The following is a 14,859-nucleotide window of genomic DNA, read 5'->3' as shown; positions in this document are numbered from 1 at the left end:
AGGGTGGGGAAAGCTGCAACTGTAATGTGTGTACTTAGGTCTGAAAATTCCCACTCGCCACCATGCACGCTCAAAAGTAAAATTTACCAAGAAGCGTATTGCTAATGGGCGTGCTAACGATCATTGCACCATTGTATCCTCTGTTCCCTATTGGATTTGGGACAGGGTGGGGGGAAGAGGTGGCCCTATTCATTTATCCAGGAAATTCAAAGAATGTGGGCCTTAAATCAGCATCAGAACTTCTCTTCATGGATCAAAAGGACTGTGCCATCAGCTGTCAGGGTGGTTTTCCACTTCCCATTCTTGCGGTTTTGTGGTTGAGAGAGGGTCTCGATAAGTACGTATCTGGAACACTAATGCAGCTGGGATGGTTATTTATTATAAAAATCTGCTTTTTTCCTGGCTACCTTTGCATTGGTCACATGACTTCTGGTGCGAGCACCTTAAACCCTCCCTTCTTTCCTCCCTCCTTCATCCTTGTACTACCCAGACCCCCTCTGTGGGGCCCAGACTCCAGGGAGCTTCTTAAACGACCTTTTCCTGAGAGAAAGCAGAGACTCAGAGTAGCCATTTGCCCACAGTGAGTTGGTTGAAATGCTTTCTTTTTACTCTGAACACCTGATTGTAAATTGACCCAAACACCCACACCGTCCTCTCCCAGCTTGGCTCAAACTTGTCAGTGGCTGGTTGTAGTGCCGTCCTCCTGTTGATCTGCTTAGACCCTGCTTCTCATTGATATACTGTTTCCTTTTGTTGATGTTGGTCACCTTTAGTATTTTAGCTAAGGGACAAAGCCTAAGAACCCAGAGGTGAGGTTCACATCAGTTCCAAACCGTGCATCTACCTGGTAAGACTGAATATGCACAGAATTTCTGAGTTTGAGAGGCATACGTAATAAGTTACTGGAGTTTAGTGGAAGTTGCTGTTTTAAAACCATAATTATGATTACAGCAGAAATAGAAGCATATAGATGGAGTTTCTGTAGCAATTGTACAAGGGCCCAGAGGCTGAGACTCTGTTTCTAAGGACGTCAGGATTAGTAAAGAAGTGTTAATCCCATATCTTAAAATATTGGCAGATAGACCAAGAACGTTAGTTTCCAATAGTGGTGTTTTTCCACTCCAAAGAGTGGAGTTAACTTTAATTCAAAAAGAAATCATAGCTTTTATTATTTCTGAGGACAGTGAATTCAGTAGGACTTCCCCACCTTCCCTTGATATACTCCCTAACTCTTGTGTTGATCATATTGTATAGGTTGCACCAGCAGAAATTCCCTAAAATTGCCTTGCACATCCCAGGGGCATTTAATAGTTATCCAGGGCATCTTACCCATGACAACTCTCCATATCTCCATGTTTGTATAGATGGGGCTCATTTTCACATTTGCAAGCATGACAAAGAACAGGTTAAAAAATTGGGCAGAAGGATTCACTTCATGGCCCAAGGGCATTTAAGATCTCTATATAAATTCATAGGTGGAGGAAAGGCACATAAAACAATAGGAGTAATGACTGTTTCCTGAGGTCTGGAGAAGGGGAGGATGAGGAATTTTTTTCTGATTGAGGCTCAGAGAACTAATAATGAATTTTGGTCTTGGGAGAAGTCATTCAAGTTTTGGTTTGGATGCAGCTAAACCACTTACAGTTCACTGGCCCCTTAATATAACTTATCTGATGGGCAGCCTGTCTTCTGTTTATATACTGTTACACGCTCACGTACAGTTAGTGCTGCTTATAAGATCTATGTATGCGTTTGACATAAGGTAAGACCCCATGTAAACCAGTGAAAGAGAAGTTTCACTAGTTTCTCAGATGAATTTGTCATCTAGTATGTATGCACGTGCACATATACATAGTTAATGCTGAGACAGCTTAATACCCATCTGAACAAAATATAATAGACCTGTCAGGCCTGTAGCTTAGAGTCAGGGTAGCTTACGTTTGTTTATTTTCCTGGGTAACTTGTGTCAATGCACTTTTGCCCCAGTACTTACTAAAATAAATAGTCTGCCTTCAAGAAGTAAAGCCTCACAAATTAATTCAAAGCCAAATCAGGCTGAGAAAAGGCCACTGTGCCATAGAGTCCATAAAACCTGGGCCCTGGGGAGCACGCTGCTAAGGTAGGCAGTACTCATCTGAGAACGTGCTGCTGCTGTTCCTGAGCAGCTGCTCCACTAGCAAGACCATCCAGGCAGATGATAACGGACATGCTAGGGCACAGCAAGCAGCACCACACCTAGACTCATGGTGACCCCAGACAAACTTTTGGTATCAGGCCTCCCTTCGCCAAATATAATGATGGTAATAAAAAAATTACCATTTTCGGCCCCCCTTTCTGTCTGGGCTCCAGGAGGCCACCCAGTTTGCCCATGCCTGTGTCCAGCCCTGACAGTGAGAGAGGCCTGCTGCAGAGTAATCTGAGTCACAGACCTTGGAAGATTCGAAAAACTGCAACTTTCCTTTTCCCTTTCAGTTGGAAGGGAGCCTGCTGTTATGCCCATTTAACAGTGACGTTTTTAGTGAAAACACTCAGGAAATCTGTAACAATGCATTGGTTGACTTGTTTTGCAATGTGGTTTCCCCTGGGGTTACTATAACTTGATATTTACCTTAACACAGCTAAATATCTGTTCTACCTTTTCCATTTGTTAAGAAAAATGGTGGAGCTCTCACGTTGCACTGTATCGCGCTGCCTCATCCGTCACCCCCTTTCTGATCTTCCCTCTTCAGAGCTTTAAGAGGATATTGCTCTATACTGGAGATTTTGTCTTTCTTTAATATCCCTCAGAGTCATTGACATCTCTTTAACAGACATTTTAACAAGAATATTAGCTTATTCCTCTCTCTCATAAAAATAGTCTATCAGTAGATGCTCAGGGGGCAGCATGACAGCTCTTACCAAAATACGTCTGAGAGAATTCTCCATGCCACTCACCAAAGCATTGTTCCAGGTGGACAATAGCTGACTCTTTTCTTTGAGGTCGAAATGAAATGCGCATATTCAGTCTTACCTTCAGTTGTGACTACTGTAAAAACAAGTAGCTAGTAGTGGAGAGCTGTTTTGGATGTGGGAGCCACTCTTCTTTAAATAGAAGATACCCTGCAGTCCATGTTGGCTTGTTACGGTTCTCCTGTTGGAAGGGTTGAAGGAGCCATTGTACTTATTCCTCAGCTCTGATGTATATCCCTGGCATAGAATAACATTGAGTTTAAAAAGAGAAGGCTGTTTCTTGCTTGTAAAGGAGACTTCAATTTACCTTGTTTGTCAATGGTTAATATTTTGCTAAACGTGCCAAACAGAAACTTGACACCACATCCTTAATAGAATAAATAGCTGGTTTTGGCCATGTAGTAAAAGTGGAACAGACTAAACATGGTATCTTATCCAAGCTATTGATAACGTGCTTCTAAACTAGTCCAGTCTGTAAGTGCCAGCTTGTTCAGTTCATTCTGTTTTAAGGCTAGTTTTTCATCTTCTTGCAAAACAATAGAACTGAGTTTATCTACAATTCATGTATGTGTGTATCCACACACTATGCAAACACAGAGATTATGGAAAGAAAAAGGCTTACATCCTTTTTATTCATGATTATCCATCTGTAACCAGCCTGCTTAAGACTTCTTAGCCAATTACAACAACATACGTGACCTCCAAAAGTGGCTGACGTGTGGCTTCACTTAAAGTGTGGCTGCACAGGTTCTTCTCCCAAAAGTGGCCCCCTTGAGTGGGAGGGTGGCTCCAGTTCCCATAGATGTCAAGAAGTCTTCAGTAGAAGTTGGATCAGAGCCTACCAAAGTTAAAAGATGTTGGGAAAATGGTTCCCCAGCTTTGTGAAACACTTTACATGCACGTTTGTCTAAGGCGATCTCACTCCTTTTATGTATTGTAGTTTAGAGGTAAACATTGCATGTCCTTGCTTGTCACATGCCCTAACCTAATGCAAGTCTGTTGTTTGACTTGGTTTTCAAGTTATTAAGGTGTTTGTTATAGTTTTTGCCATATGTTCAGACCAAGGTCTGATTCCACAAACCTTAATCAAAACTGGTTTCAGTGCAGTGAAAGAAAGGAAGTGCATGGACCCCCATATTGGTACACACACATACCCACACATTAAAACACGATTGACCTTTCCTTGCTTTTATCATCAATTGGGAGGAGGAATGGAATAATTTAACTCCACTTGCTGCCCAAGGGCTGAGCTCTTCTATGTTCTTCCTATCAATTTAGCATGTGTGCTTTTGTTTCTGTTGCTAGACACTGTAGTTCAGATACCAGTCTTGTTGCACACCTTAACTAATACAGTTTTGTTCTCCTGTTGTCTCACTCAGCCTGACTTGCTCATAATGGACAGGCTTCTCTAAGTTTTCACCTCTCTCTCTCTCTCTGGAGGGTTATATCTGAATGCATTGGGTCTGTATTTAGTACTGTCCTTTGGACAGGAGAGAGTACATAGTTTGACAGAACAGACGGATGTGGTCAGTTATTTAGAGTGCATCAGGTATTGCTTTTCTGACTAAATTCTTGTTCGTGGAGCATCTCCTGGACTTAGTGCTAGAGCTTCCTAGCAAAGTGTGCTTCACTGGGGAGAATCTACTTGAGATCCAGTTCCGTATGTCCTCAGCACAGTGTCCGCCACCTGGAATGATCTGGGCCCCCCCCCCCTCCTTTCTTCTCCCTTTCTCCCCTCAATAAGAGGTAGCACCATAGAGCTGTGAGATCAATGCTTGCGGGTAGTAGCTGGCTTCTGGCACCTTCATAAAATACCTCAGCATAGCTTAGCATTGTCGCAGAACTGGTTTTAAACTGAAAAAATCAGAAGAGAAAAACAAACTTTATAAATAGTGGAGATAATTCTAGCTGTAGAGTTTAGTTGAACTGATGTTTATTATGATTGATGAACATGATTATGCTGTATGTATTTGAGATCCTGTTTATAGGTTACAACTTTATAGGGTTGGGTGGGGGTGGGTGGAGGTCGGGGGGAGAGAATGGGGTTGACTGTGTTAGAAGGAAAATGTTGCTCATGAATTTTTTTCCTTGTATCTGTCTTGCCAAAGGAAACATTTTGTCGCTCCTGGGTTTGGGATTGTTGTTTGGTTGGTTTATCTGTGGTCTAATCTGCAGCACAGCACGTGATGGCATGCAGGTTACTGATTGGGTTGCTGTTCAGGGTCCTTTACAGTGCGCACACACTTCCCCTCCTGCCCTGCCTTTCCTTACGAATAATAAGGGCCTTTGCAGGGATCGAAAGGTCAGGCGAAGTGTGTGTACACTGTGGGGCTGGGGGAGAGATGGATACATTGGGTCAGATTCAACCCAGGTGGCATCCATGTCAGTGAGTGGAGTTGCATCAGGGCTGAATTTGGTCCATTGCATTTAACTTTGGGGAGGGAGGAGAATGGTTGTTGCATCTTAATCTAACTGGGAGAGCAAAAGTGAAACAGGTTCCTTTTATCCCCCTGTCTTGTTACTGAATGTAGGGCTTGTAGTGCTTGAGAATAGATGGAAGACTTTTTAGACACTTCCTTTTCTAATAGCAATGCTAATCCTGTCTAGACCAAAAACTACAAAAGAAAAACCAAACTGAGAAGTGAAAGCTAACCTGCTCCTAGCGCCTGGCTGGTGTACCTGAAAGGATCGAAATACTGTGAGACAGTCGTTGGGAGGGGGCGGGGTGGGGGCGGGTTTGTTTGTGGAGGGCTTCGCTGGCTGGGGAGGGGGCAGAGGGTGTTCCTCTTGTAGTGTTTGTCTTGGTGTTTGGATGGGAGCGCTGGAGAAAGTGGGATTAATTTGGGAGGGGTTCCTAGCCTCTTCCATCCCGACTCCAAGGCATCCCTCCCAGTTTTCCTGAGGTGTATTGGGTAGAGGAAGAGGGGTGCACACGCGTGTGTGTGTGTGTGTGTGTGTGTGTGTGTGTGTGTGTGTGTGTGTGTACGTGCGCGCGTGTGTGTGTGTATTTTATCTGGAGAGGTAGATTTCTAGAGGAGCGTGGAGCTCCATTGGGCCAGGAGAATTTCCAATGGCGCGGTAGGGAACCAAAGGCACTGATAAATTGTCAGCTCTGCTGTTTTCAGAGCGGGTAAGAGGAAAAACGCTGGGCCTTTTAGAGCTGTGGGTCTGTATCTCTTTCAGTAAGGATCTCATCTTTGGTGGGTAACCCTGCCTTTTCTGCACACACTTGTTTTGACTCTGTGAGGATAGACTGCGTGTGAAGATTGTCCAGTGCTGCAGCACCCTGTTTCAAGCTGCTGCAGAGAAATCATCAGGGGAAAAAATATTTTCCCCTCAAATATAGAAGCAGCATGACCAAAATCAGAGTCTGTTGAAACACTTGTGCAGGTGATCTTCCTCTTCTTAAGGTGGGGGAGCCTGGAGAGTCCTTGTTTACTCCCCAGAATAGCTTGATACTTTGTTGTGTATCCTACTATTGGGCTGAGTTGCTTTATCAGTGAACCTGGTGAGCTCTTGTGAAGAAAGGGAGAGGGGGGAAATAGACGAGTTGTCCAGCTACTCTTCCTCCAGAAACCAATCGGATTGCAGAACTTCACTGAAAGCTTTACTAATAGACTTGTTGTTCTGACATGATGTAAAAGTGGTATTAATATTGTGTGACTTTTTTCAAAGAGCTAGTTAGATTTATAGGTAGGTAATAGGGATATTGAAGAAATGACTTCTCAAAGATAAGAGCACTTGGAACAAAAGATGTGGAAAACAAGGTGTGCTTTAAGGAAAACAGATCTGAGGAAGGAAATGAAACAACCCATAGGAAGGGGGAGAAGCTGCTGTCCTTTGGGTTCCTTAGTGCTGCTGAGGGGTGTGCCCCAGGATGGAGCACCCCTTCCGCTGTACTTCACCTCCCTACCAAGCAGGACCTCAAGCAGCTCAGGCCAAAAATACGATTTGCCTTGGAACTGTTCCAATCTGGGGAATGGTTTCCCCTCAAGTTTATGTAAACAGCAAAATGTTTAACTCGCCACTCCGTCCCCCCAGTTTAGCTCCTTTTCTTCCAAATTCTCAGCCTATTCCTGTGGAACCTGCTAAAACTCTGTATTGCCCCTTTTGTAGCAGCAGCGTGTTTTCAAACACTGTTCGTTGCGCTGTGCTGATGTTGTGGGTGGTGCTGGCATGCTATGGTGCTATACAAATCCTAAGTTCTTTAAAAAAAAAAAATCTTATTTTGGCTCCATCCAAGACCCTGGGGACTGTAGGCCAAGTCATATACTGTGGAGAGCACACAGGCCCCTTCAGACCTGAGAGCTACTGTACAAATCAAAGCAATCACCTTTGATGGTGTCCTTCCACACAAGGTAGTTTGGATCAAAAATAGGTCCTTCCACATTCTCGTCCTCCCTCTCACTGTGTCGGCATCTGTGAATCCTGGTGCCTTCTTTGCACAAGTGACTTCACAGGAGAAATGTGACATCTCTTCTCCCAGGGAATTCACAGGGAATACAACAGGGCCCTCGTTTTGAAACAGGGAGAGAAGGGGTCACTGCAGAGTTGCCTGCAGTGGGCTCTGGGTATTGTGAATTAGGACAAGTTAGATGTGGAAAAGGTGTTCTCCTTTCAGAGAGCGTGTGCCAACTGTCTGCCAGAAGGATCAGTGCAGTAGCTTCCTTGTGCCTGCCAATGCTGTTCCATTTCCTTCCTCTCTGGTAGTATCTAAGGCTAGGTGTGAATAGGTGTGGGGTGTTTATCCGCCACAGGTACAGGAGCTGTCGTATACCTCATTTCTAACTCGTAACTGAGTAACTTGCTTTAACTTTCTCCGAACCCTACAGAGTTGCCAAGTCTGCCCTCCCTCCCTTGATTAACGTTGAACTCTGGCCTATAGCATCCCGTGACCTGCAACCTGGGGAGTGACTCCCTAAAGCCTCTGAATGTCGCTGCTTAAAAGCTACTGCAAACCGAGGGCAAATTGCAATCTTCTACTGTTTCTTTTGCTTACAAGGGGTCCTCTTAATTAGTCTGTGAATAGCCAGCCCCCGCCCCTCCATGCGTGGAACGTCCACACTGCCTGGTCCCTCCCCGGGAGCCGCCGAGGCTGTGCTGAGCTCCAGGGCAAGGCAGGCCCCGAAGTGCTACTCGCTGGTTTTGCTTTTGTGTTTTGGGTTATTTTTTTAGTTTAGTTTAGTTTTGTTTTTTTTCAACATGACCAAAAAGAGAAGATGCTCCAAATCTTTACGTTTGTCTTTATTATTTGACAATCCTGTGTCCCCCAGGCTGACTAGAAGCTGCCCCCTTGATCCCTTCCATCTTACTTTGAATGTAGTTCCCCACCCCCATGGGAGAGAGAAGCTTTGCCAGGTCACGGTGGCTGCTATAAGCCGGGGGGGGCGGTTTCTTTGTTTTGTTTTGTTCTTTTAAAAATTTCCAGCCAAAACCAAAGATTTCCTAATGATTGTATAAACTCAAAACAAACAAACAAACCAAAGACAAAGGGGCGTCTTCAGCACCAACCCCATCTGTGAGCCAGCCCTGGTGGGGGGGTCTCGGCAGGCTGCCATCCTGGCAGGACGGACTTCCTGCTTCAGTGCCCTGTGGCTGCTTCCCCGGCCAAGCGGGCTCCACCTGTGCCAGGTGACTTCCACCCCACGCATCACCAATTAGCTCTGGAAGACACTTGCTCTTGAAACTGGCCAAAACCCGGGGTGCAGCCGCTGGGGAGAGCGATGCAGCTGACGGGACTCCACAGATTGGTTGAGAAGCTGAAGACTTTGGTGCATGATTGGCTGCTCTGATGGGTGCTTTAACCCTTTGGGGGCTGGGTGATGTTGATTAATACACGCTGAGGTGCACTTCTGAGCTTCCCCCCCTCCCCTCCTCCCCATAACTGCTTGGAAGAGGCTGTCCTGTTGTGAGAAATCCCTGAAAGCAGAAGAAAAAGCTTTTCATTTCTCTAGTTCCTTTTTTCTATATATTTCATTTTATTTTTGCAGCACCACTGTGCAACTATGCATTGTATTTCTCAACCTTTTATGCTAGGTAGATGCCTGTGACTTTTTAACTTGGGGGGGGATTGCAAATGGAGGAACTTTTTACATGGATCTTTTTAATCTCAGTTGATTGGGGGGTGTTTGGTTCTAGGGTCATACAAGCTCTATCCCAAAGCAAAATCCAAATGTTAATATTATTAGCCTGATGCAGATACCAAAGATAATTTCTTTCCTGCAGAACCTTAGACTTGTGTATTAAGTACGATTACCCAGCACTTGCATTAGTCTAACCTCAGTAATTCCAAAGCTTAGATGTATATTTTGGTATATTTCTGGGATATTAAAAAATTGTCGTTTAAATTCTTGTTTGTTTCAGTGTAATGCTCTTAAAGTCATAGCATGGAGATAACTGAACTGTCCTATTCTTAGTAGTTTGAAATAATAGTATTTTTGTATGTTTTGGGTGTGTCTATGTATGTATTAACATAACAGTTCTCACTGCCTAGGTGTTCATAATTAAAGAGAGTTTCTACGTGTACATAATATTCCATGACAAACTTCCACCGATTCAGATGGCATTTTCACTGAGCGCCGCACCCAACTGGGGTTCCTTCTTTCTTTTTTAAAGAGACAGCACCCTTGTGTCTTTCTTTGTTTTTTCTCCCTAAAGGCCCACGTTTTCTATGTAACTGGGTCTTAGAGTGTTTTCCTGCTGTTTAAGGAAGGGGCTGGAAAGGCCCACAATTTATTTAAGAAGAACCTTAAGTGCATGTTAGTTTTTAAACTCTGTTGGTCTCTGGGGAAAACTGGGATTCCTGCTAACTCCAGCCATTGGTTTCCTCTGAGTGATGATCTGTGAATACTGAGTGTCCTGTTGGGAGTCTTGATGCTTGGCTTCTGAAAAATAGACATTGTAGTTCAAGTGTTAACTGCTTGGGTTTGCTTTGCATGACTGTTTGGTTGAGCTGTTTTTCTTTTCTTCCCCTCTTCTCACTTACTTCACTTGTCCCCTCAGGGTCAATGAGATCCCTGAGCCCGGGGTGGGACTGGGGTACTTGCGCCTAAAGAAAAAGCATTTTTCTCTTGTCTCGAGTCTGAAGTGTAAAAGACCCAATGATTCTGAAGCTTAGCTGACGTCTCCTGGAGGAGGATGCTGTCTCTTTAAAGATGCCCTTTATTATTTTTTTCCCAGTGGCTGCCTGCAGGTGACTGTAGGCATTGAGAGATTGTGTAGATTACAGTAAATCAGGATGAAATGGTAGATTTTGTGTAGATGCATTTGTCTGCTGTAATTTTTTATATATATTAAACTTACTGTAACTGTACAGTTCATTTCTGTTGTAAACATCATTAAACCATTTTCCAAGTGTTTTAACATGTATGCGCTTGTTTGTGGTTTTTAAATGTGTGCGACTGGTAGGCAGGCAAAACCTCAGAGACGCCCGACTGAGGCAGGGCCCATTCCTTCTCTCTGTTTTGCCAAACAAACTGCAACCCATTCCTGCCTGCTTCTTCTCAGCTCAGAGGTTTTGCTCCCCACCCCTGCACTGTCCTCCAGCCTTTTCTCGCTTAAAATAGGGAACAAGACAGGCTGCCAGCTGAGTGTAAAGGTAGACTAGAGTGGATGCAAGTGCTTGCTTTCCAGCACCAGAGAGACCGTGCCTCAAAATCAGCCAGCCCAGTTAGACACGATTACACACGTGTGGCTTCCCCACCAGCTTTATTAGCTCACCGCAGATCCTTTCTGTTGCTGAGCACCAATGCCTTTGTGCTCGCCTTGGAAAAGATCCTGAAGAGATTTTTTTTTTTTAATGTACATTTCTTTGGCTTTTCTACATTTCCTTTCCCAGCAAGTAAGTTTTGCTTTGTTTTTATCACGTACAAAATACAGCACTGAAGCATGTCAGCAGAAAAGGTCAAACTGTGGATCTTCAACCAATCTTAAGGCATCCTGTAATTTAATCCCAATTTTCCCAGCATTATCTCATTGCCAAGCGTTACTGGTGTGCAATGTCCCAGCTCGCATCCTAATGAATAGGGATGGTTCACTTAATATGCTGCACCAGTCCTGCTGCAGGAAGAAACCTCTCTGCTAAAGGTTACCTAGCTTTCATTTGTTGTCATCCGTATTCCTGGATACAGCTCATGTGCTGCAGGAGCTCGTCGTGCCAGGTGTTATTTCTTGAGCCCCTGTTGCAGCCAGTGCTGGGTTTTTTCTGACTGAAAAGCAGAGCATGCTTTTAGCATTTGTCACACTATAATAACTTGACAGTTTTTTTTCCAGTTCTTTGCAGTTAAAGAAATGTAAAGCTGAATTTACAGCGGAAGATAATTTAGCTGGACAGTTGTAGTTACTCTAGTGCAGATCACAGTAGAAACAGTGGCCACAACTATAGTGCCTTCCATGGGAGGACCCCTAAGAGCTTTACACCATAATGGAGGCTCCACAACACCCCTGTGAGGTAGGTAACATGTTTTGTTTTGGTTTTTTTAAATACTTAGGGAACCTAAGTCTAGTCCGAGGCAGGGGAAGAGCCCAGGAATCCCAGGCTCCAGTCCATAGGTGCCGATTTTTATTTTTGCTGTGAGGGGGCCCAAGATGATGGACATGTGGAAAGTTTTACGCATTTCAGGTGATAGCCGAGGGGGCCCAGGGCCCTCGGGGCCCCCACATACTCTGCTCTTGTCCCTTTCTCTAGCTACAAATACTCTTACAAAATTTAGCCTGTGAAACAACCACTGTCATGGGGAATAGTTTTACAGATCTATACGTTGAAAAGCTGAAGCTTGCTGTTGCAGACTTGGAGGGGGGAAGGGAGAAGGGGAATCTCCAAATGATGGAGTTATTTCCTTGCTGTGTCATGACTAAAAGGAGTTTCCTGCACTGCGAAAAACCGGTGTTGGCAGAACCATCTTGTTTAGATTCCTGGAGTTTCCCTTCTCTCCTCCCCCAAGTGTGTGGGCTGGCCTCAGTCTTGCCCATCTGCTGCACAAGTCCCTGTTAGCGGGGAGGCAATGGCTGCATCTGGAGGGCATCATATGTGTCCTTGGTCGCTGTGCTGAGTCCCTGTGACAAGAAGAAAAAGGGCAAAGTGAAGGAGGTGTAACAGAGTACTCGCTGCCCAGTGTCTTGCTCAAGTAAATTTGGATTTATGTAGCTGCTACAAGAGGATTGTTCATTTTGGCATTTCCTTTGTCATGGTGGAATATCGATGGCCCTTGGTTAGCGAAAAGGGTTAATAGCAACACATGGATGTAGCAATCTGGTATAAACCGTCACAGCTTATACCACAGCTCTGGTATAAGCCCTCGTAAGTGCTTTGCAAACTTCAGCAGCAGAAGATTGGCCAGTGCTGAGACGTAGCCATTAATCTGGTTGTGTCCGCACTGCAGTAAGCAGTATCCATCTAAAGCTGCATCCCATCTCCGTGGACTTCCCTCTCTAATTCTAGAGTTGGAATTTGGACAGGACAGCAGCGTTAAAACACTGGTAACTCAGCCAGGTGTGTGGCTTAATAGCATTGCTCAGGAAAGAGAAGTGTAGGATACTGAATCATTCCATGAGCCCCCTGATATTTTCTCTCCCAGACTGTCCCTTTGCTGTTGCTCAGCCAGGTGGCTTCCCTTATTTAACGTGTCCTGGCCTTTTTTGCAGCAAGTGTAAGTGTTTTCACAGAGATGATGATCAGGCAGCACGCAAGATTCACAGGCAAACAAGGCCCAAAAGGCTCCACCGACAGCCTCCTGAGCTAAAGACAGAGCAGTGCTCCTGAAGCCAGTAAGTAAGGCTAGAAGTATGATATGCTGTGCCTACAGGTACAGTTTAAAGCATACCTCTTACTGCTCGATTATGCTACCTACCATCAGCAGGGCCTCGAAACATATCAGGTCTGAACAAAATCAACACACAACTTTTGAGCAGCAGTGGGTCCTGCTTTGATTGTCCACAGTGGTCTGGAGTCAGCTGCTTATGGAGCGTGACTAAGGCTGCTCTTGTAGAGCAGGCTACTAAGAGATCCTGTTGGTTGTCAGCTCACTGTAAGACTACCTTGATAAGAAATTAAGGGTGGTGAGCGCACCAGAGGAGGAGAATAGGAGCAGAAGAAGGGACAGAAAAGTGAACACCTCCAACCTCTGCACACAGCACTGCTTAGAAAAGAGGATGTGATTTTCCTCCCCCCCCCCCCCAAAGTTGAGAACCACTGCTCCAGGCTCTTTGGGAGGGGGTGCCGGGACTTCAGTGACTGAAGCAAGCAGACCAGAGAATGCCTCTCAAATGGTGTGGGTCACACACCCCTTTTTAAGTCTGTTATACTGCTGTATGAGCCACTGATTCTGTGCTATGGCTAAGAAAAAAAGCAGTGCTTGTTACAGCCATACTACAGAGATTTTTGTTTCTTTCCTTCCCTTTCTATTTCCCCTTTCCTTTCTGCTTCCTGCTTCTTCCTCTCATGCATCCCCTAGAAGTTCATCCATGCACCAGTTTGTAAAACTGGCTTAGACAAGGAGACCAGTAGCAGTTACCTACCTGGTAAAGACCATCGTTGCCTTTGCCTCGCCGCCTCTGGGGCTTTGGGGAAGAAAAGAAACGGGAGTCCTGGGTTAGTGGATGCTTCCTGTCTAAAGACTTCATTTCCCCTGCCACAGGTGCTAGAACTGCACCCTATCTCTGCACAAGTAAGTGAGCTGCTGGCCAGGCATCCTCTGTTGAGGCCTCTTGCTCTGGAGCATGCTCCTCTGCCCACCCTAGCCCCCCAAGAGCCCAGTCTGCAACCTGGCAGCACCACTGAAGGACCAGGTATTGCTGTGGCCCATAGTTAAAGAGAGGAGGGGAATGGGGCTTTGTGCTAGTTGTGGTGGGGTTTCTGCCTGCTCATTGCGACTTTGCATTCATTTTGTGGGCTGGCATGACAGCCAGCCAAGAGGGGTCTGCGTGACTCCTCTGTTGAACAGCATCTATGAACTAGGTTTAGCAGCCTGCAGAGGCTCAGCCACTGCCTTTATTTATTAACCAGCTGCCAAGCGCAAAGGAAGCATTTGCAGGCTACTTTGGAAAAGAGAATTCTATTCCAACAGGACTCAGGGCTTGGCTGCCAGAGCCATGCTGATGCAATGTAACTGCACCAGCATAAGACTGCTCAAATTAGCAGCTTCAAAAATACAAGCCGGCCCTATGGCACACGTGCCAATGAAATCAGCATTCACATTGGATTGCTGTCTGTCAGGCCCGTCTACACATGCAAGTAAAGACGCAATAGGACCTCACGTGCGATCCCCACAATCGTGCCTCCTGCCATGCCATACATGATTTGCAGGAGGCATGGTTGTGGGGTGATCCCATCACACTTTACCTCCAGTACAGGTGGAGCCTGAGATCACAATCCCAGGTTCCCCCTGCACTGGTTCCTATAGCTGTGTTCCTGCTTGCCTCTGTTGTGAGCCCTGCAGCTGACATGGGCTGTGGGAGTCCCAGCAGGAGCAGTGGGGAGAACGCTGCCACCACTGTGAGCCTCCAGAGCTGCAAGGTTCACAGTGGGGCAGTGTTCGCTCCCTGCAAGCCCCGCAGCTCAGGTTCACAGCACCAGCAGCGTTCTTCCAGCTGCCACTGCTACAAGCCCTGCAGCAGCGTGGGCTGCAGGGCTCACAGCAGGGGCAGTGCATGAAGCGCTGCAGTCACTGCAGGCCCTGCACCTGGAAGCCAGCACCTTTTGTGGAATAACTCTGTAGCTTAGTGCTTATTTTATCATGCCATTAATTTGTTGAACGTGTAACCGGGTCACAGCTTAAGGCGCAATTACCCGGTTAATCACATCCACAATGTAGTGTGTCGAGGGGGCCTCAGACTAAGCATCTGACCATCATGTAAAATGTTGGCTTCCAAGTGAGACCCGCCATGGTCTGCCATGGGCACAAGGCTGTGTGA

General features: G+C 45.6%; 2 protein-coding genes across 2 annotated transcripts in view; one reads left to right on the top strand and one right to left on the bottom strand.

Moving 5' to 3' along the window:
• The window catches only part of POU2F1 (POU class 2 homeobox 1), a 157,122-nt gene extending 146,807 nt beyond the window's left edge, over positions 1 to 10,315 (top strand). Inside the window, exon 16 of the mRNA XM_059720598.1 lies at positions 1 to 10,315. This exon is cut by the window's left edge and continues 3,240 nt beyond it. The gene's annotated coding sequence lies outside the window, so the exon portion shown is untranslated.
• Positions 10,316 to 10,639: 324 nt separating this feature from the next.
• Positions 10,640 to 14,859, bottom strand: part of CD247 (CD247 molecule) — a 79,566-nt gene continuing 75,346 nt past the window's right edge. Inside the window, exons 7-8 of the mRNA XM_014598992.3 lie at positions 13,465 to 13,506; positions 10,640 to 12,003 (exon numbers count right to left, since the gene is read on the bottom strand). Of these exons, the coding sequence (XP_014454478.1) occupies positions 11,938 to 12,003; positions 13,465 to 13,506 (108 nt within the window). The 3' untranslated portion in view covers positions 10,640 to 11,937. The remainder of the gene's footprint in view (positions 12,004 to 13,464; positions 13,507 to 14,859) is intronic.

This window comes from Alligator mississippiensis, chromosome 1 (genome assembly GCF_030867095.1).
Source record: "Alligator mississippiensis isolate rAllMis1 chromosome 1, rAllMis1, whole genome shotgun sequence".
NCBI classification, from domain to species: Eukaryota; Metazoa; Chordata; order Crocodylia; family Alligatoridae; genus Alligator; species Alligator mississippiensis.
The sequence above is the reverse complement of the archived record's forward strand: the minus strand, read 5'-3'. Positions and strand labels throughout refer to the sequence as shown.